This window comes from Cinclus cinclus, chromosome 3 (genome assembly GCF_963662255.1).
Source record: "Cinclus cinclus chromosome 3, bCinCin1.1, whole genome shotgun sequence".
NCBI lineage: Eukaryota > Metazoa > Chordata > Aves > Passeriformes > Cinclidae > Cinclus > Cinclus cinclus.
The window spans coordinates 86,197,388-86,218,716 of NC_085048.1; the positions used below are offsets into that span (position 1 = coordinate 86,197,388).

At 36.8% G+C, this 21,329-nt stretch overlaps 1 protein-coding gene across 1 annotated transcript in view; it reads left to right on the forward strand.

Moving 5' to 3' along the window:
* Positions 1 to 16,116, forward strand: part of SRBD1 (S1 RNA binding domain 1) — a 116,047-nt gene extending 99,931 nt beyond the window's left edge. The window contains exons 17-20 of the mRNA XM_062489239.1: positions 133 to 309; positions 2,125 to 2,277; positions 12,917 to 13,101; positions 15,247 to 16,116. Coding sequence (XP_062345223.1) covers positions 133 to 309; positions 2,125 to 2,277; positions 12,917 to 13,101; positions 15,247 to 15,536 — 805 coding nt within the window. The 3' untranslated portion in view covers positions 15,537 to 16,116. The remainder of the gene's footprint in view (positions 1 to 132; positions 310 to 2,124; positions 2,278 to 12,916; positions 13,102 to 15,246) is intronic.
* Positions 16,117 to 21,329: the final 5,213 nt, after the last annotated feature.

Below are 21,329 nucleotides of genomic sequence, written 5' to 3' on the forward strand. Positions count from 1 at the left end.
GAAGTCTATTTGCTAATTTCTTAAAGTTTTGTAAACCACATTTTCTATCAGAATGTGTATCCTTGCAATGAGTAGCACTTGTAGTAATGACTGTTCAATGGTAATAAAAGTATTTGGTAAATTTTCTCTTAGACATATTGCAGGACTGAATACTAACAGGGCTAAAAATATAATTGAATGGCGAGAGAAGAACGGACCATTTATAAACCGAGAACAGCTCAAAGAAGTTAAAGGTTTGGGTCCCAAAACCTTCCAACAGTGTGCTGGTTTCATCAGATTCAATCAAGAATATATAAAGACTTTTTGCAGGTAATAGAGATTTTAACTGTTCTGATTAAATTGACTGAAATGAAATGAGACGACTTTCCCCTTTTGTGCTTTGTATTTATGCTTGAGACCTAGGAATCCTAGTCCATTGTGATCTGAAAGACAACGAATTAACTTGTTAAAGTCCATGGTTGAAGATAGTTCTTCCTCTGAATAGTCATGGCTTGTCAGCCTAGTCCTCAAAGTCAGAGTTTTGATAAATATGTAAGCTTAATTTAAACTTTTGCCACTGGATTGGTAAAAAAAGATTGTCATGCAACACTGTTGTGATCTGAGATATTAAACCTTTAGTCTTGTTTTCCAGGCATAATAGAGCAATCTGTAAATTAATTAAATTAATATGGTAAAGGTTATTCTGCAGAACTTAATGGTAGTAAACTAGTGCAGATTTTTGGGGTTTCAATTTCATTACCTGGAGAGAGGAAGTTGATTGAGTAGGTGCCTAGATCAAACTGTGTCTCCTGTATGTTGTACTCCTGTACCTAGCAAGTGTGGTGTGACTGTCTTCTGTCTGAAATACGTGAGGCCTTTTCCCAAGTCCAGTTTGTCAACAGTGTGTTATCTTCTTCCCTGTCATCTCATTCCCTGATTCTGTACCAAGTCTTTTCTCTTTCAGCCCTTCATAGTGCTCCTCTTGACCTTTCCGCAGCTGAAAATGCCCGTTCTAGCACCATGTCTCTTCTCCTGTCTTTTCCCATTTCTCTTTCCAAAATAAAGAACTAAGGAAGGGCATGGCAGTAGCACCATCCCCACACTTTTGCCTCTGTCTCTTCTCAAAGAAGTATTTTCCTGGTAGGCACATGCTATTTTTTAGCCAACGCAGTGCTCAGAAGCAACACTCTTTTCCCAGTTGCTGCTGGCTGAACAGCACACGTGTAACTTCCAGGCAGGACATGGGCACATAGGGCCTGGCTTTCTGCCCGGGTGGAAGGTATACAGATTGGTTGCCCATCTGGCAGAGAGGCATAGGCTGAAGGCCAAATGGTGCTCGCTGTAAGCACCAGAAGACCAAAGAAATTGCTTCCAAAGCTCTCTATGATTGATAGGTCTTACCTCGTACAGATCTGTTCCAGTTTCTCTAGTTTATGCTGCAATACAACCAGTGAAATAATGTTGATGGCTCTATTTTCCCCCCACAAATGTTCACTGCTAAAATGTGAACATTTGTTTTGGGTTTTTTTAACCTTCCTGGAACATGATTCTGATGTTAGTCAGATTCCATAAAACTTGGGAACACTGTATAACCTGAGAAATAGATTTTGAGGCCAAAGTAAAGCTCTAACACCACTGCCTTCACAACACTTCTTGTGGGTCCTGGTGACATAACCGGAGGCTTTTGAAATTAACTTGGAGGTCTCATTTTTATCCTTTCTAATAATTTTGATGACTTTAGGTTGTTGTGTGAAATAATTTTTGTGCTTTTTACTTGAAATTTAACAAACAGTGCTTATTTTAAAAATTGATATGCAAAGAGGAAGATATGTTTCCATTCCTGCCAACAGCTGATAAGTGGAGCCCAAAATGCCACTGCTGGTTTCAGGTCCTTCAATGCCTTCTCTTTTCTCCTCCAAAAGCACGAACCACTTGTGATTTAGCAAAAAAAAAAAAAAAAAAACCACAAAGAGGTATGAAAGGAGCATTTGCAGTAGGAATAATTTGATGCCTTTAATTTGTCCTGATAATTTTTTTTTTGTTTGAGGGAAACTTCAGGGGAAAATATGTGTTGGTTTTGTGTGTGGACACTGGGCCAGAAACATCTTCATTGAGAATGACTTGACCATTTTTGATTTCTGGCAGTAATAAGAAAAATGAACTTGGAAGTCGTGTACTTTTGACTAAAGCAGGTGCACTGGGAAAAAAGAAGAGTAAACTAACGTCATGTGCCTCACAGCAGCCTAATCCTTTGGACCAAACTTGTATTCATCCTGAGTCTTATAACATTGCAATGAGGTAAGTGATGGGAAAGTTTTTGAACCATTGACACCATCAATTTATAAAATGAAAATACTGATTTTTCTGACAACAGCCTGCTCAGCCATTTGAGACAGGAATATTTATATTGCTTTGAAGCTTTCACCCCTTTCTTCAAGAAGGAGGTGTGCTTGGGATATATGTGAGTGTGTCATTACTATGGGCCTTTAAAATTAAATTTTGATATTGCAAGATCTAATTAAGATGTATATATAATTTTCCAAATACACAAATAGTATGATTGTTTTACTAAGTGGCTAAAAGAAGACAATGGTTTATGTATATGTCAGAAAAAAGTAATTAGGAATCCATGTGTGCCTCTTGAAATACTACTGTAAGCTGTGATCTTTTCTATCAGCAGCCCTGGTTGAAATTGGACTCTCCTTTTCCTCCTCAGAAAACATTATCTCCTACCATAAATGGGTGCATATTTATTTTTCAACTGATTTTTACTGAACAGGTTCTTTTCTTAACAAGTACTGGAGCTAATTTTACCAGTAGTCAGTTGCTTTAAGATTCTTATGATCTCTGTTGAGAATATTATGCCTGGACAAACAAACTTGTGGTTCCTGTTTTATAACCAAAACCATCTTTAAACCTCAAAGAGAGATGAAGAATTTCTGAATTTACAAAGCTTGACTTTCTTGCCTAAAAAAGTCATACAGGACCTTGCATTTTTAGGAGACCTTCCCTTCAGTGTCTACTCTGTTCTTTCTTCCTATCCATAGGTCTCCATGCTTTCCTTCTGCTAGGCATGCAGTGAACTTTTGTTTCCATCCTCTCCCTGCCTCAGTTCATTCTTCTTTGTGCCTGATTCTAGGGCCCACTGTGCAATTTCCTGGTAGTCTATTGCAGTTATGCACTGTGTAGATAATTTTGGTTTCTCCTTTTCCATGACCTTTTCCCTTTCTTTCTTTCTTACACATCAACATTTGTTGTAAAGTCCCTGCCCTGTGTAGCTGTGGGGAAGAAAACATCAGTCAAGGTCCTGATCTTAATGGTTTTACGTTTAGTAGGTGGTTTGTAGGGTGAGCAGCTTGGTCACCCTAACTGGAGATTATTCAATGTAGGTGAGTCAATATGAAAAACAAAAATATATTGGTTATTCAAAAATAATTTTGATTTTTCAATATTGAATTCCATTCCATTTAAATTTTAAGTACACAGATTTTAGTTTTTAGCTTTCCAGCCCTGGCACACTAATGTCACTAGTAAAGTGGTCACAGTACTACCAGCCTTGCTTAAAGCCTGATGTGGACAGATTGTTTTAGAGAGCAGAGAAGTATATGCAGTTAATGGTGGAATACTACAGTAATTTCCCTATGTAAAATATTTTCACAAAGGTTGGTCAGAAAATAAAGAGTTGTGACTTTGTTTCAAAAGCAGCACAGGTTACTTTTATATGCAAAGTGGTAAGTGGGAGTATTACTGCATAGGGTAGAACAGATATTCACATACAGCTATAATTGTATAATTTTAGTAGGTATCACAGATCATATAATTATGATTTGAAATTTGACTGGCATCCCACCACTTGCACTATTTAACAAAGAATATAATTAAAAAGTTATTGAGCACAGTTTTTACATCTCATCCAAGACATTGGTTTGAGCCCAAAGCTTATTATGCATGTTCCAGCGAGGGAGCTGGCACCTATTGCACAGCCAACACTACTTAGAAGGTGCCTTGCTGGGTCTTAAAACACACACAGCTTCAGACTCAGATTTCAATTGCTTCTAAGCCCATGCAGAAGTGTTACATGGCTGAAGACCAGTATTAGTCTATCTCATCGTCTCTCTTTGGTTAATGCAAGCATTTTATAACAGATTTCCAGCAATGCTGTTTTTTGTTCTCTTGTTTCTCACCAAACACTTCGCTGTCCTAGACGGAATTTTCACATGAGGTATTTAGGTCTATGCTCATGTCATGGATATTGTACCATACAGGATTTTGTTGTGGGTTTTTTGTTTGGTTAGTTATTTTTGGGTTTTGTTCATTTGTTTTTTAATGCAGAAGAATGTAAGTTGATTACAAAGCAAATATAAAACAACAATTAAAACATCTGCTAATGTAACACCGAAACTAGCATAGCATCTCTCTCTGTAAATAATTGCATCAGTCTTTTCTTCATCCTTTTGACTTTCTCTGTTGTCTTACTTTTTACATTTATAGTACCTCTGCACATAGTATGAAAGGGGGTAAAACAAGTCTCCAGGTGCTTCCTGTGAATGTACTTTATGGACAATAGTATTTGTATTTTAATTTTTTTTCCTTGAAAGTGTGTGAAATATGAAGGCGATAACTTTCATGGTATAGATTGCATGACTGTGCAGCAACTCGATGTCATAAAATGGTGTGGGGGCAAGGGCAAATATCTTTACTATTTTTTCATGGCGAATAACTGTTTTGAGAAAAGAAAATACAGCTCTGCAGCAAACTGACAAAAGCCAAGATGTGTAGTATTAAAAATTGACACTGATGATATAAGGGCTAAATATAAACCAGACATCCTCCTCTGAAGCAACTAATGCTATAATTTAGCAATGATTATATATTTAAAATGTATTTTCAAAAGAAGCTGCTAAGACCTGCTAAGTTTCTCAGAACTTAGGAAAACAGCTTTCCAAACCATTTTTCCTGCCTGAGTATGAATTAAGAAAATAATTTAATAGGAATTCCAACTAGGAATTCCAATCCATGGAGGATTCAATCCAAGGCTTATCAGGGATGTAGGTGAGTTTTGCTGACAGGCAGTGGATGGGACTGGGCTTGCAATTCCCTTTTTCTGAGCTTATGTTCATGAGAAACCTTTTGAGAGCCTGAAGATCAAGTCATGTTCAGGGTAGTGGTTGGAGGTATCTTATGGAATTTAGCCAGTCTGAAAGTCTTTCTACAGTGCAAGAATTAAACTAGGTTAAAACCTAATTGATAATTCTTATGACTTAAGATAAAATGCATGAGAAAAATTGAAACTGTTTGATGTAGATTAGAATTGGTATTTAATAATAAAGTTTTTTAAATAACATGTCTTAATGAGTTCTGTTGCTCTAATGCTATCAGAATATTTCTTCTTTTTCTGTGCTTACACTGAATATTGTTAGGGAGTGTGTCAAGTTCACAGGTGGCTCTGTGCTGCCAAATGGCAGAATTGTGTTGAATATGACCAAGTTGATCAAAAATCCAGTATTACATACCTCTTACCACAAAAATGAAAATGTATGGAATAGCTGCTACATAAGTGAATCATAAAGGCTTCCTCATGCAATGCCTACCACATCTTGCTATGAGAAAGTAGCTTCTGAAAGTTTTATTGGATTAAAAGTTTTCATGGAAAATTACATTTATTTTTAAATGAAATAAGATGGTGATTTTTTTATCCACTGCTTATAGCCAAATTACTCAAAGGCAGCAGTCTACATTGCAGATTTATGACATGCAAAATTGTCAGGTTTTAAAACAATGTTTTTGAGGGATAGAAATTTACCAAAATTTGAAACCACTAATTTTCTTTTTCGGGACTATTTTGTAGCTTGAAAAGCCAATCCATTAAAGAAAAATATGGTTAAAATAATTACTCCCAAGTGGTGACTTTGGTTGCCAAACTTCAGGCTGGAGCCAATTTTTAGGGCTGATTTAGAAAAATAGGGTTTTTATAATGGAAACACTGATGTAATCTTTACTACAGTGGCACAAATGGTGCTGGTATGATTGATTTATGGCATTTAAGTATCTTAAGTTAAAATCTGTACAATTTCTGTAAAATAATTGGAAAATATCCTACTAGTGATTTAACATGCTCTGCAGAAGACCAAAGCATTTTTGTTCATGGTTTCCACACTGTCAAAGCTTGGCTTTGTCATGTGCAGTGATCAAGCTTATGAACACCTCTAAATATTATGAATCGGAATTTCCAAAAAGCTAAATAAAAACCTCAAAACTTTATAGACAGCCTATTTTCCTGCAAAGCAGAACCATGCTTTAAGTTTTTGAAAAGTCTATATGTGAAAACCAGTTTATAGTGGCAGAATCTTCTACATACAATTAATACAATATGTAGAGTATATCCAATTTCTTGGTATGTATTGTTAAAGAATTGGTAGAAAAACCAAGGAAACGTTTAGGAAGTCCCCAGAAGTTACAACCTGGTTATGCTTATAAACCAAAATGTTGTAAAGAAAATGCAATGTTTTTCCTTTGTTCTATCAGTCTTCAGAGTGCAATTGGTTTCATTTTAACTGAATTTTAACATTTGCTGACTTTTTTATTTAAATCCCATTAAAATGCTTTTTGCAAAAGGTTGGCACTCAGAATGTGTTCTTGCTGCTCACAGATTGCAGCATCTGGCAGGTTGTATTTTAGCCTGACCGAGAAATACAAATTTTGGCCAGTGTAAAATATCTAAAGCTGTAACTTAGAATAATAGAGGTGGGGATCTTCCTTGGCCGATTACCCAGGTTTAGGACCTTGCCTGGTAGAGACCAGTCCTGCACACCGTGGTTGGTTATGCTTTTAGAGAAGTTTTTGACATACTGGGCAGAGTCGCTTGCAGTGAGGATTCATGTCTTGCCATTCTCTGTGTATTGATAATGCTGCTTGATATCTTCAGCAGGAGTTCAAAGTCCCAAGGGAATTCAGCAAGCACACATTCATGGACTTTTACTTCACTGAAATGAAACACTTTGATTTGGCGTTCATTTTGGCAAGATGTTTGTGTTGATAGCAGTTTATATTCAATTATAGGCCAGTCAGTCATATTTCACATATCCCTGGTGTTTCTTGTACTCTGCATAGGTGGATGTAGCAGCTGATCCATAGTTTCTCATTTGCTGTGCTGATAAGCTGCATTTGCTGAATTTGAAGACAAGTACTGGCACATAAGAAAATGCAGAAGAAAAACTGTTGATGAGGCCACAGAAATAAAGATTTTTGTCTCCTGCCCTATATGCAACTGGAAGCTTGTCCTTTGGTACCATTTCCAGCTCACTGGCAGGCTGGCTTGCCTCTGTCCAGATCCCCTAGTTGTTACCAAGCAACTGAGGCAATGCTTAAGGGGAATAGAAATCAAGGAGAGAATTCTTAATTACTATGGTATTTGAGGAATAAAAACTAGTTGTTGTGTTCTATTTAATAGTGCAGTCTACATGTGAATATTTTTACAGGGGGATAGGAATTACTGTGGTAGGAGACTTCTCCTTACAAAGATAACAGAAATATCTGTTGTCCACTTGAATGAGACTGTACTTGCATATGCACACATGTGTTGGTATTCAAGTTATTTGATGTGCAGACTAATGCTTAATAAAATCTTACATTTTGGGGCTTTTTAAAAAAAACTTTAAAATGTTTAACTTAGTCAGTTCATGAACCTTTATGACTATCTCCAATAGCCAATGTCCAGCCCTGATTAAGGAGAACATTTGCAGAATTGTGGCCATTAAATATAAAAAATAACTGTTCATATTCATCACTTTAGAAGGCCAATTCATTCACAGGTTTTACTGTCACTTAGCTGGATTTTTAGAGGGCATGTTTTTGAAAGTTACCTTGTCAGTAAGCAGAAGAACAGAAAAAGCTTTGACCGCCAATTGCCATCCAATAAAGACAATTTAAAACTTTAATATGTTGTGAAATGCAGTTAACCCAAATGATTAGAAAAACTTGGAAATAATGGGGAAATATATGCTCCATTTACGCTATAAATACTAGACCCATCAATCAAATGGTATTTTTAATTTGCTGAAATTTTTGGAACTTACATAACTTCCCACTCATTGCATTTAGGAAAAAAAATATTGGTCAAAACCCCCACAAGACCTTTTTAATGGAATTTTCTCCTTTTAGTGTAGTATACTAGTTCTTTGTGGATAACTAATCATGTTTCACTATTTTGTGTCTCGGGTTGCACTCCAGTTACGTGATATATCAGTAGTCATGAGAACAACCAACAGCAGCGTGCCTAATGGTATGGGAGCAAAGTGGCTTTGCTGCAGTGGAACTGTGTCTGAATTTCTGTTCTCATTTAGAAACTCATTATTTCTTAAAATTTATAAGTCCAGAATTTCATAAACTGAGTGCTATCTGCATGCAATCAAATAATCTACATTATTAATAATTTATGCATTTGAAGAAAAACATATTGGTTGAACAACTTTGTCTGGCTAAACCATTTAAGTAGTTTTAGATATATTTAGCTGTCAGTCTCCAGCAATTAATTACAGAAGGTAATGCACAAATGCTGTTTGATACATAGTCTTCCTTGGTAACCAAAAATTGAGGATCCGTATCACTTGTGGGAACAAGAGCAGTCAACATCTGCATTATACAAGTACTGCTTTTGCACTTCAAAACATTACTAAAACATTAATGTCTGCATAATTTAAGCTTGTTGCTGTCATGAATGTACGTTTTACCTAACAAAGTGCAAGCTAATGCAGAGTTGTTTTGTTTTCAGAGTGATTATGTTGCTTTACCATTAATTCATGTGTGCACTGTGACAAGATGTAATGGCATATCATGTTGCTTTAATGTAATGAATCCAGTACTCCCAGCTCTTAAGTCATGTTGCTGGAAATGATTACACAAAACAGAAATGACTGTGACTAAAGCCCTTGCAAAGCTTTAGGACTCCTGCACATTATAAGAAGCTTTTTGGGGGGCAGTTAGAGTAACTTCTTAATAATTTACTGTAGGCTTCCCTTGGTAAAATTTCTAGTGTTTTCTGACTATTTTTTGCATTCCAGTGAAATTTACATTATCTTTTAAGCATTGCAAGGGCTGTGCTATAATTTTGTGCAGATGTGTATGTTAAGTGAACATGATGTGCTTATTTGTTACATTTATGCTACTTTTCTTTCTTTCTTTATCTGGATAAGATGGATGAAATTATGTATTAAATAAAAACATCAGTCATTTATCCATGACCATTCTCTGCAGGTCCTGTAAGACTGCAAAGATTGCTTTTAAAACAAAGGTGATTGCAAAGCTTTCTGAGTATTCTCTCAAACTCAAAACCATAAAACTCAAAGTTCTAAACTGTTTAAATTTCACCCTGTTCTTCCTAAGACTCTGGCAGCTTTTATCTAAGTTGATGCACCTTGAGCAGAAAGTTCATTCACATACTCAGCATTTGAAGAAGTAAGGGTAATATATCTTATAAGAATGATGTCACTTCAGAAAAAAAAAAGTCTCATCTTCTCCATTTCTATTAACTTTTCTTTAGATTTTGTCTTTCTAGTAGATAAACATAGTACCTGAACTACTGCAATGTATTATTTATTTCACATGTGTAGCCAGGAAAATATTTTAAGGACTTTCATTTTTGCACAGATCATTCATATTCTTATGTTGTGCTGCTGGAGCTGTTTACAAATTGCATGAGTGAGATATTTCAAGGATTGCAATGAGATGGTTTAACATTAAGTTCAGAATATTTAAATTGAGGGAAACCTCTTTTTTCCCCCCTTAGCCATGTCTGAGTGTTACTACCAACTATGTCTTTTTTTCTTATCTGACTTCAAAATAATTCTTGAAGGAATTTTTTCTTTGTTTTTTTAATAAGGAGAAAATTAACTTTGTTCTTAGCAATGACATTTTAAAATAGAAATTATCAGTATGTGCACCACTGTTCAGTCAGAGAGTTGTGCTTTATATTGATTTTCTTTTTTAGTCCAAGAACCCTCAGGCTCTGTTCATTTGAGTAAAAATTATGTATTAAATTTATAATTAGATTCAATGCTGTTTCTAAAACTTAGCTGTACCTGCAATCACTAAGTTACTTTAATTTGAAAATACTTTATTGTATAGGTTTTACCAAAACCTGTTCTAAAATGATGATAGAAATAATACTGCTTCTTAAAAGAGTATTTCTTCTCTGCATAAATGCATGCTGGGCTTTGTTACAGTGCTCTGTTTTGCCTGTGATATATAGCCCATAATTCTGAAGTATTCTTAATAAAATGTCCAATTTTTAGAACGTTGCAATTCTGTAGAAGTCGGAGGGACTTCTCATTTGCTTAGACTTGGGCACGTGTTTAAGTATCATCTTCAGGTGGAGCCAAAATTTTACTGTGGGCAGTAACCACAGTAATAAGTTATTTACACAAGTTGTTATTGATAACATGAGATGTAAACCTACCACCCTTGCCTAGATGAGGAATCCTTTTTAATTTCTGCTAAATGCTTTGGGATGTCCAGAGGGAGGCGGTTGCAGGGGAAGGAGCCAGGGGCTGAGCACCTTTCATGAATTGTGCTTGAAGGCGCAGGCACTTAGGTTGTGTCCTGTTTTGGACTGGTGTTCTTTCCAGCCTCGTGCACGTAACACTGTTCATTCTATTGCATTATCTACACATGTGATATCTTTGTATGTAACAGGGCTTTTTTTAATATACCTTAGTGGCTGTTCTATGTGGTTGCACTTATTAGTGGTGAAACCCACCCTGTGATCAATTCACAAAGTCAACACGCTACTGCAAAATCCTAATGGTGAGAAAATGTTACTTGGAAATACTCAAGCTGAGTTTCAATTTGAAGTGAAATAAAGCCAAGTGCGTGAATGTCAGCAAACTTGTTTATGGGGGTGGGTGGTAAAGCATACATTATTTAGAAGGTTGAGTCATGAGGCTGGTCGGGTTAGTCATGTTACATCTGGCACGTCAGTCAAAGCTGCGGCAGCTGCTGCCTGTCACTAGTGCTCTGGTGGGGCGCATTGTCCAGTGGTAGCAGCCAGCAGCCCCCAGCAGTCTGGGGAGGAACACTTCACCTGGGCCTGGGCTCATTTTCAGCGTTATCATTGTAACCGCTTCTGGGACTCCTTTACAAAAGAAGGTGGTTTTGTTTCGTGGAACATTTGATATTTTTAATGTTCACATAGTAGTGGTGAGGTTTGTTAGTTTACAGAAAAAAAGTTTGCACTTACAAAATATTATAAAATAAATATTCAAAAATATATTATTTATAAAAATGTAAAATATTATCAAACTTTTTGCATCTGTTTTGCAATGTACTTTTGCTTCCAAACCACCTTAAGCTACTTCAAAAAGTGATATAAATCAATATGCCATCAAAGCAAAATTCAGTGAATATGGAGAACAGCACGATCCCCTGAGTCCTTATTAATTTTCATAATGCGTTGCCACATGAAAGATGTGTATCCACTGAAAAAAATAGTGGAAATTATATTTATCACTACTAAGTGCAAATCTCTGTGTTTGAGTTACCAGTACACTAAAGTCACTATGCTTGTACTTGAATTCAGTCAGAAGTTCTGACAGTTGTAACAGATGTCCTCCTTTAGCAAAACTAATGGACATTTTTCAGTGAAGCTTATGCTCAAAGTTGATTTTTGTGATTTACTGGAAGTTGCTTTAATTATGTCTCTTCAATTTATATTTTGTCCAAAACTAATTTAGTTTTGTATTTCAATCTATGTAACTGTCTATTGCTCACCACCCAGAGCAATCTCGGTTCCTCTGGGTTAGAAAGAGGAAACAACAAAACAAAACCAAAATCCCTCTGTTCTGACAAAAGAAATACTAGCCTCAGATTTTGATAAAAGCACAGCATGTATTTTGGCAGGGTTAAGGAGGTTGAGTACTGGGATCTTTTGCTTGCTTATAGAGCTGGAATGTCTCCCACCAAGTTCAGGGCATGAACCTGCTGGTCAGCTCTTCTTTTGAGACTTGTAGTTTGCACCTGTTGTGAAGCAGGATAAGGAGAGGAAAAAGGAATCTCTTTTAGGAATCTGGAAGGAATGTTTATTCAGACTCTGGAAGACAGGAACAGTAATTCTACCTGCCTGCTGTGGTGGAGAGCATGCAAAAAAAAAAAAAAATTTTACTTCCTGCCAACAATAAGGGGCATGATAAAGCAGGGTAGATGAGGCTTATTCTTGGTGAGATGCAGATCATAGTGGAGATCACATGCCAGGGCATAATTATTTAAAATTATTTATTTTTATTTATTTTCAAATTTTTAGATACCAGTCCAAATGTGTCTCAGTCTGCAGTGTGTGTATGTATGTGACAATAAGGAAAGATAAGGATGTTTGTGTTGTGTTTTGACTTTGACTTAATGTTTACCTAGTGCCTGAAAAACTAATTGTTCTTAATCATGAAGTTCACAGACAAGAGAAGTATTTTATGCCAAGTTTTTCTTAAGTTGGTTTAAAGATTCTTTGTACTAGTTTAATATTTTGAGTATTCATTGTTGCTTTACTAAATTGTCATTCATTCTAATCTGAATGAGAGTGACAATTACAATAACACTGTTGTAGAATGCTCACTGATTTTTAGGGAGCTTTTATGGCAAAAGATCTTTCAGTAATAAGGAAATTCAGTTTTATTGTGAGATAAAATAATTGATTTGAGAAGATATTTTAATTTCATTTTATTATTTTGCTTCTAGTTTTGCAATCTGTTCTAGAAGATATACATATACAGATAGACTCTAAGTTTCCATTTGTGTCAGACCAGTGATGAGTTGAGAGGACATACACTTGAAAAACTGTTCATATATTTTATCTGAAGTTTTGTTCATGTATCAATGAAAAAATAATAGAGCAAAGGTTCAGTTCTCACTAAAGGATGCTACAAATCTTTTTATCTTTCTTTGTACTTCCTAGATTTTTATCTCTCATTGGAGGAAATGCAAATGACATAGGAAAATCCGATATGCAGCAAAAGGTGAATGTGGTAATTCAAAAGGAAGGGCTGGAAGGCACAGCCAAAAGGCTCAATACCACTGTGCACACGCTGCAGCTGATCATTGATGGTCTCACTCAGCCTGAAGGCTACGACATCCGAACAGGTAACCCTCAGTTTGGAAGGTTGTAATCTCAGTTTGCTTGAGATACATATCACTTATGCAGTTGTAAAATAGCACATTTTCTTCTTCTAAAATCAGTAGTAGGTTTTCATGGACACGTAACTCCTTTTCTTTTTTCAGTCAAGGTAAAGGCTATATCATAGTCAGATGTTCATTTTCAGTTTCGTAGGTAAGGAGTGTGAATCCTGTCTTAAATCATGGCATTTTCAGTCATAGGAAGGGGAGTTGTGTGGCTGTTAACAAATGAAATAATTTCAATATGTTGACTCTACTGATTGTAGTGATACTGAACAGTTTGAGGTAGAGGAAAAGAAAGATGAAGTAAAACATCTGGGGATGCTGTTGTGTAATCAAACTTACAGCTGGATTCTCTTACAACAGCAGGAGATAAAGGTAGATAGCAAATATGCAGGCTTGTAATGGCAAACAATAAATGTATGCTTAAAAAACAGCCAAACCAACATTTCTGTTCCTCTTTTTTAGTTCATTAATAGTTTCCATGCTTATTTTTTAAATATTCCCCACTAGTGATCTTGAAAACAGGTATTTTCTGTGCCTCAATTGGTTCTGGTGATCTCACATCTAAATTAGAGTAAGATAGACTACTAACATAGGAAGACATAAAAACAAAAGAGAATCTTCAGTGGAAATATTCATATTCTGCTCATCTAGGACATTCAGTATTACTTTAGAGAGACTCTGTGGCTAGAAAAGGCAGCCTAGTAGCCTTATGTATGGATGGATTTCTCCATCACGAGTTGTTCCCATAGGCTGCAGTTCTTCATGAACTGCTCCAACATGGGTCGCTTCCATGGAGTGAAGTCCTTTAGAAACAGACTTTCATTGTTCCCTAATGAGGTCACAAGTCCAGCCAGAAAACCTGCTCCAATGTGGGCTTCCCACAGGGTCACACCCTTCTTTGCGGCATCCACTTGTTCTAGTGTAGGGCCCTCCATGAGCTGCAGGGGAATCTCAGCTCTGGCATCTGGAGCTCTTCCTCCTTCTTCCCTTGGTGTCTGCAGAGCTGTTCCTGTCTGATATGGTTGCTTCTCTCTCCCAGGCTGCAATTGTTGCACAGTTTTTTGGTTTTTTTTCTTTTTAAAATATTTTATCCCAGAGGCACTTACCACCATTGTTAATGGCTTGACCTTGGACAGCAGTGAATCTGTTGGACACAGGCAAAGCTGCAGAAGCCACTGCTCACAGTAGCCCATACACACACCTACCAAAACATTGCTGTGCAAAGCCGATACAGATCCACAGACTTTTATTAAATTAAGACAAATTCCAGTGCATTTTAGCTATAAACTTTTTCAGGCTGAATTTTATTTGTCAAAAGCAAACAGAGAAAAATTATTGCAGTTCTGATTTGGTGGTGATCCTTGTGGAAAATCTCAGTCCTTATTATATCTTGGAAAGGGCAAACAATAGGAAATAGTTGAAAGAGAAGTTGTTGAGATGGCTCAGAAGAGTTTTCTGCAGAATCAGAGTGGTAGTGAAATAAGAGTTTAAAAAAAATCTATCTGTGCCCTTAAATGCAGAATGTGAACATTAATATCCCAGTATAACCTCTGCTTATGATCATGCTTCTCTGATTTTCAAGTTGTCGGTGCAAAGCAGCACTGTGATAAAGCTCATAGGATGTCATGGTGCAGATGAACAGCAAGCCAAAGAGCAGTGCATTGCTGTCTTTTCTTTTGGTATGTGATGAAACTGAAATAATGAAATCTTCCTGTGAATGTGTAGAAATTTCTACAGGAGTAGAACTTCATGTATAATTGATGTAGCTCGAGTCACCTCAAGTATTTTCACCCTCCCAGAAAATTTCAACAATATCTCAGTCACTGCCTGCTGTACAACACGCTTCTGATTCCCTTATAGTTCCATAACACAGAATTCAGTATGCATGCTATTTCAATAATCTAAATCTTTTAAAATTATTGACAAAATATAAGAAACAAGTTGTTTATCACAAATGGGTCTTTATTTAAGAATGTACAGACAGCAGTATTTGGACCTAAGAGCTACCTTGGGATGATTTACTAATTAGAAACTATAATCTGGAAACAACTCTTAGAAACCCTTTTTCTCTAGAGTCTTATTTGTGTTTCTTGTTTCCCATAACAGACTTCGATAAACCTGACTTCAAGAGAAGCATAGTCTGCTTTGAAGACTTAAGTGCTGGTGCTGTTTTGACTGGAAAAGTTGAAAATGCAACACCATTTGGAGTTTTTGTTGATATTGGTGTGGGAAAAGCAGGTTTGATTCCAGTGCGAAGCATAACAGAAGCAAAACTCTCTAAATTGAAGAAGAGAAGAAGTCTGGGCCTAGGTCCTGGAGAAAGAGTGGAAGTTAAAGTACTTAATGTTGATATTGCTCGACTGAGGATAACATTGGATCTTATTCGTGTTTTATGAGAGGGGTTTCAGTAATTGAGCTTGACTTTAAAGGATAAGTAATGTCAGCAAGGTTATGGAGACTCAGGCATTTACTAAATATTGCAAATGAGCACATTTTGAAACCTTCAGCGCCTTTTTTTTAATTTTTATTTTTTAGTTTTACAGTTTTCAATTTTACCACATTTCTTGAATCTTTCTGTTAATAATTGTTGGAACAGTTTTTTGGATTACCTCCAAGCAACCTTGTTATTTTGTCTGCAGTGCAAATGAGGTTCCATTGGGCTGTCAGACAGATCTCTTTTCTGTTGTCTGTGCAATATTTGCTGTCTTTATCTTCAGTTAGTACTGCACGACCAGACATATCTATAGCTCCCCTCCCAAAAAAACAGCCATTCAGTTTGCCTGTTTTCTGGTTGACAGTCTAAAAGAAGGCTCCTAGTGGTAGGGAAAAAAGTGCTCTTTTCAAGTTAAGTGGTAATGATTAAGTGGTAATAACGTATCAAAAGTAGACTGAGGAAAAAGCATCTGCTAAAACTGTTGGTAGTTCAGAAATAGTTACCTTTAATTTATTTGACCAACATTATTAGGTCTGTTTACCTCTTATTATTTTTGCTTGTTCAGTTGTCATGGCTTAGCACAATTGGCTGTACCTTGCAGTTTAAGGAACTTTGCTCCAAGGTGTCAAAGACATTTGTGTTGTTCTGTACTTCTGCAAAATAAAAGCATTTCTGTCCATTTTTTTCTCAGTGTACTGGTTCTACAAGTGATTTAACAGTCCTAGTTGTCTTTCTTTCCAACCCATGCTTAATCATTAACACTTTGAATGCTCACTGTTTCCTGCTAGGAGTGCCTAGCACAGGAGGTTTGTTTCTTCTAACTAGAGACTTCTTTGTCTTCTAGCTAAAGATAAAACCACTTGATTTTATGGTATTTTGGTCGTGTTTCAAAGGATTTACCTCTTGAGCCAAGTTTACACAGGACAGGTGCACTGGAAGATGAGTTTCCAGCAACAGCAGATACAGATATGTAGCCTTTCCAGGGAGTTTTTGGTGTGTTGGGCATTTATTCCGTTGTTGTCATAAAACTTGCCTGTAAGTTGGCAGGAGCTCTAGTCTGCAACAATTGAGCCCAAGTGTACTATAGCAAGTGTCAAACATCTTCCATGACAAGTTTTCTAACTACAAATGTCCAAGTAGCTGCTGGCACAGGGTCTATGCATGAGTTAGGAAAAGGTTAGCATGGTTTAATCTCCCAGCTCTGTGCTTTAGTTTTCAAAATGATGAGCCAGCTGTAGACAGTATATTTTGGAGATTAAAGAATCATTTAGCAGGTGGAAAAAAGGAAGACAGATCTTACTAGCTTCACTGCATTTGTCCACTGAAGGAAAAACAACCATTTTCTATTATGTTAATGTCAGCGCAAGTTGGAATCATGTTTTGCAGGCCTTTTGAAATTTTTCTGTAGTACTTCTGCAAGGTAGATTGTCTTGTTATGAAATTAGAAACTGTAATGCCATGTTACTATCTTGGAAAACAGAGATGTAAAGCAAAGAAGTTGAAATTATTTTTTTTTTTCTCCAGGTGATACATTCACTTACAGTAGTATGTCCATCAGTAGAAAGATTTAAGTTGTGTTAAACTTGATATGTGACCTTTGCAGTATCTAAGCACTTAGCAAATTAACTGGATTTGCTTGGCCTTTTCGAAGGAGGAAATAAACTTGATTTCCTGAAGTTCAGTTTAGTGAATAATATAAATAGTATTTTCTCTTTCTGTGGTATTTTGTTTGTTATTGAAATTAATTTTTTTAATCCATAATATTGTGAGGACTGTAGCATCTTTTGCATATTTTGTGTATGTCTCTTGGATTATCAGTATATTCTCTAAATGCAAGACATCTTGAGACTATTTTCTCTCACTGTTAATTCACAGGAGGCATTTTGCCTACTCAGAGGACTGACCCACCATTCAGTGTACATACTCATAAGTAGTTTGCTTTCTCCATAGAGGAACTCAGAAGCTTATCCTGTGTCATCACAGGGACTGTAGGAGAATATCATGTCTCTCTTCAAATTTTTTTAACCATGCCAAAATGGGAAGTATATGACTTCATGTCGTATGTCTTACATGTCTGCAGCTCTGCAAATGTAATCCCATTATTTGTCAGCTAGTGCAGAGCCTTAACTACTTCCCACCAGAATATTTTTCCATTGCAATTTCTTTTTTTCTTTGCCAGAACACAGCAGTTAAAAGAGCCCAGTGAGAGTCTAACAAGGATGAATATGCATACATATGAACTTCTCAGGTTTTGTCAGATCTTTAGAGATTTCAAAATAATTTCTTCTTAATCTAATCCTCAGTTTTTATCTTGAGTTCTTGTGGTGTTCAGATTTCTGATATCAAAGCATCACAACTGTTTCCTTTAATTCATCTCCCTGCTTAGTTTCTGGACCAAGACATTATTTTATTCTTTTTACTGGATGGATGCTTTTTCCCATTTGAAATGCTGTCCAATCTTTGGAACAGATTCAGTACTGCTTAATGGTGATACCTTCAAAATTTTGAACAAACAAACCTACCCCTCCTTCCTCCTGATCTTAGTTAATTGCTTCAAAGTACAGTTTCTCAGAAGAATTAATACAAGTCTTAGAGTCTCACTAAAAATTCTACTTTTGCCTTAAGCTGTAGATTCCAAGGCATCTACACACCTTGTAGTGTAGTTCCACCTCTCCCCAGAGAGAAAATCCAGCCCCTTGATCTTGGATGGCAGTCTGCCTTTTTAGTCCCACCTTCACTCAAGTAGACTGGTATTTTGCAATCACCTTCCACTGATATACAGACTCATAAGAAGATCTTCTAAAGATTTCCTGTGTTTCAGATATTACACAAAGGAGAAGAATTCTTCTACTAAGCAAGATGGCACTTGAATGCCTGGCTGTGGTAATGCAAAACAAGAGTTTAAAAGAAGCCATTTGTTTTGGTTTTATTCCTGCCTCAGGCAAATTTAGACAGCATATATCAATTTTCCAGAAACTTGTCAACCTCAGGAATGATTTAGTATGCTGTTAAACATAATAAAATCAATAGGAAAACAAATAGAATTTCCATGAGGAGCAGACGTTTGGAGAAGCTGGTCCATATGGCATATAGACACGCTGGAATTTGGGCTTTGTGGGGTACTCGTGTTAAAAAAACTGCATACCATGGGAAAGTAATGCATAATTCAGGAGAACAAATAATCTAACAGCTTTGTGGTAGTGTGTCTTGAACTTGGTGTCTGTATTTATTTAACAACAAATACACTTAGAGGCTCTATGCCTGGAAGCTAGAAACCAATCATGAATCATATTTGCCTAATCTCAGAGCTTTCTATAAGGAGCCTTACCCACTTATGAAGCAAGTGATGATTGAGTTTTCAGTTCAGCCTGAATAGCACCTTGCTTTTCTAGACTTCCTGAGGGTAGCTTATGTACCTACTTAACTCTGCTTAAGGACATCCAGCTTCAAGACTATCAATCCTGTAAAACAGCGGAAGGAACTAGTTGGTAATCCTAGTCCATGCTACTCTGTGTCTCCCTTTTATGCAAGGTTTCAGAAAGGGCTGTGAGGGAGTTCATGTGTCTCCAGGGCTAAGTAAAGGTTGGGCAAGTCAGTAATTCCACTCCTTCCCATTAGAGACCACCTAAAGGTTTGACAGCACCTCTACTGGTCCAAACGTTTCCTCACCCGCCTCATGGGCATGTAGAAGCTGTAACTGTTTAGAAGTGTTTCATTTTGAAAAATCCTTTTGAATCCATACTCTATAAAGCTTCACAAGTAAATGATGTGTCTGTGTTTCTCACAGCAAACCTCAGTGACTAGTTTATAGAGAACTTCAATTGCCTGTTTCCACTTGAGCCTCTAAATGGTCCCTCTGGTGGATGTTGTAACTCTGTGCTGGCTACAGGTACCTCCTGCCAGGAGGCTGTTGGAAATCAGTGTTTACTGACAAGTATTTCTAGGAGCTGACCATCTATAATCCACATTAGAATTTTGGTTGGGTGTTTTTTCAGATGAATATAAGTCACTCATAACAGCAACTGATGACAATTTGTAGACACCTGGAGTTGAACAGCAAATCATAACAAGTGTATGTATTGCACCACAACCTTTGCTACAGTTTGTGCAAGCTGGAAATAGCAAAATTCTGCAACTTGGAAATAACAAAATTCTTCAGTCTGGGAGGGACCAGTGCAGGAGCATTGCTTCTGTGTGAGCTTCCATGGTGGGGATTTTAATCAAGTCTATTGGGTTTCATGCTGTTTCTATAACTGTTAGATCTCCTGTGAGTATTTTCTAGCTGCATCAAGAGTCCTAAGAGATTCTGCATGCTTTGAAAGTGAGAGAGGACTCGTGGCTATGTCCCGATCAGGATGAGTCATCCCACTGAAAACTGTAAATCTAACCAGAAGTTCAGGGTAGAGCACTCAAATCTCATCTCACATGCTCTCTGTCCCTGACTAAAAGCTGACAGAGGTTTGAAATTTATCACCTTGCCCCTTGTTTCACTAGTTAGAGCTTTTACCTTATTTGACTTCTAGAACTGAAAAACACTAAGGCATGTTCAACACAGCAGACCAGTTGATAATATTAGAAATTTTTGTTTTGTCTCCCTCTCTTGTTCTCCAGAAGAAAAAACAAAGAGAGGAGCATTTAGTAAACTATGACTTCTTTAGGTTTATTAAACCTGGTTGATTTCAGGTTTTTAATTGAGACATGTTTCTTAAGCAGGAATCAGGAGACCAGCACATCATAAAAGTTAATCAGTGTTATTTTCTCGTCTTATGGACCTGTTTATCCTACTACACTTATATGTTACTAAATGAAAAGTGCTTTCAGTATGCAATCATCTAAGCTGGAGTTTTGCATTCTCATGTCTCAATGACAGTTACATTTCAAGGAACGACTGACTTTATTTGTGGTCAAGCAGAGAATTTTTTGCATGTGACTCACAATGAGGTATGTGGAAATAATGTCATGAGAGGAATTGTTATGCTTGAGGGTCATTTAGAAAGACCAAATGAAAGTGAAATCTTAGGAAAGTACTTTCACCTCAGAATTAAATGTGTGGAATATCTTGGCAGAGAAGGAGAACTGCCACATACCAGAGGCTGGATGTTGGCACTGTGACTGCTATTTGTGTGATGAGGAAAGGAAGGGCAGGAAATGGAGGGATTTGGGGAAGAACATCCTGCAAGATGTAAATAGTCTTATGGGAGTGAAGTTAAGATGATGAAATGCGAATGGCAGTAATGTAATGGTAATGTAGTAATAGTGGAATCTGAGCCTGGTTGTCTCTTGCTTCCTGTACCTCCCATGAAGGTAAAAAATAAGCATAACTATTTGTTATAGCTAATGGAAATTGCATATCTCATGTCAGTGCATATTGTAACTGAAGAATAGTATGGAACGAATTGGCTTTAAGAGGGACAAACACAAAATATGTGCTCTTAATTGATTTCTTTCTCATTTGCCAGTGTTACTGTTTCTAGCTATTGGGAGTAGATCAGTCCTTGCTCCTCATCAGCACTTCTGGCTGAGAGAATGCAGCTGTCATGTGTGACATATGTGTTGTCCGTCGACATATGGCAGGGGGAACCAACAGAATTTTTATCATTTATACCCAGAAGGAAGAGTCCTTGAAAGACTCTTTTGTCATAGCTTTCTTTGATCCCTTGAAATTACCGTGTGGCTATATTTAGTGCGTGGGGGTAGATGCAGAGCCAACCAAAAGCTGAAAATAGCAGAAAATCCAGCTATTTGTATACTGGGT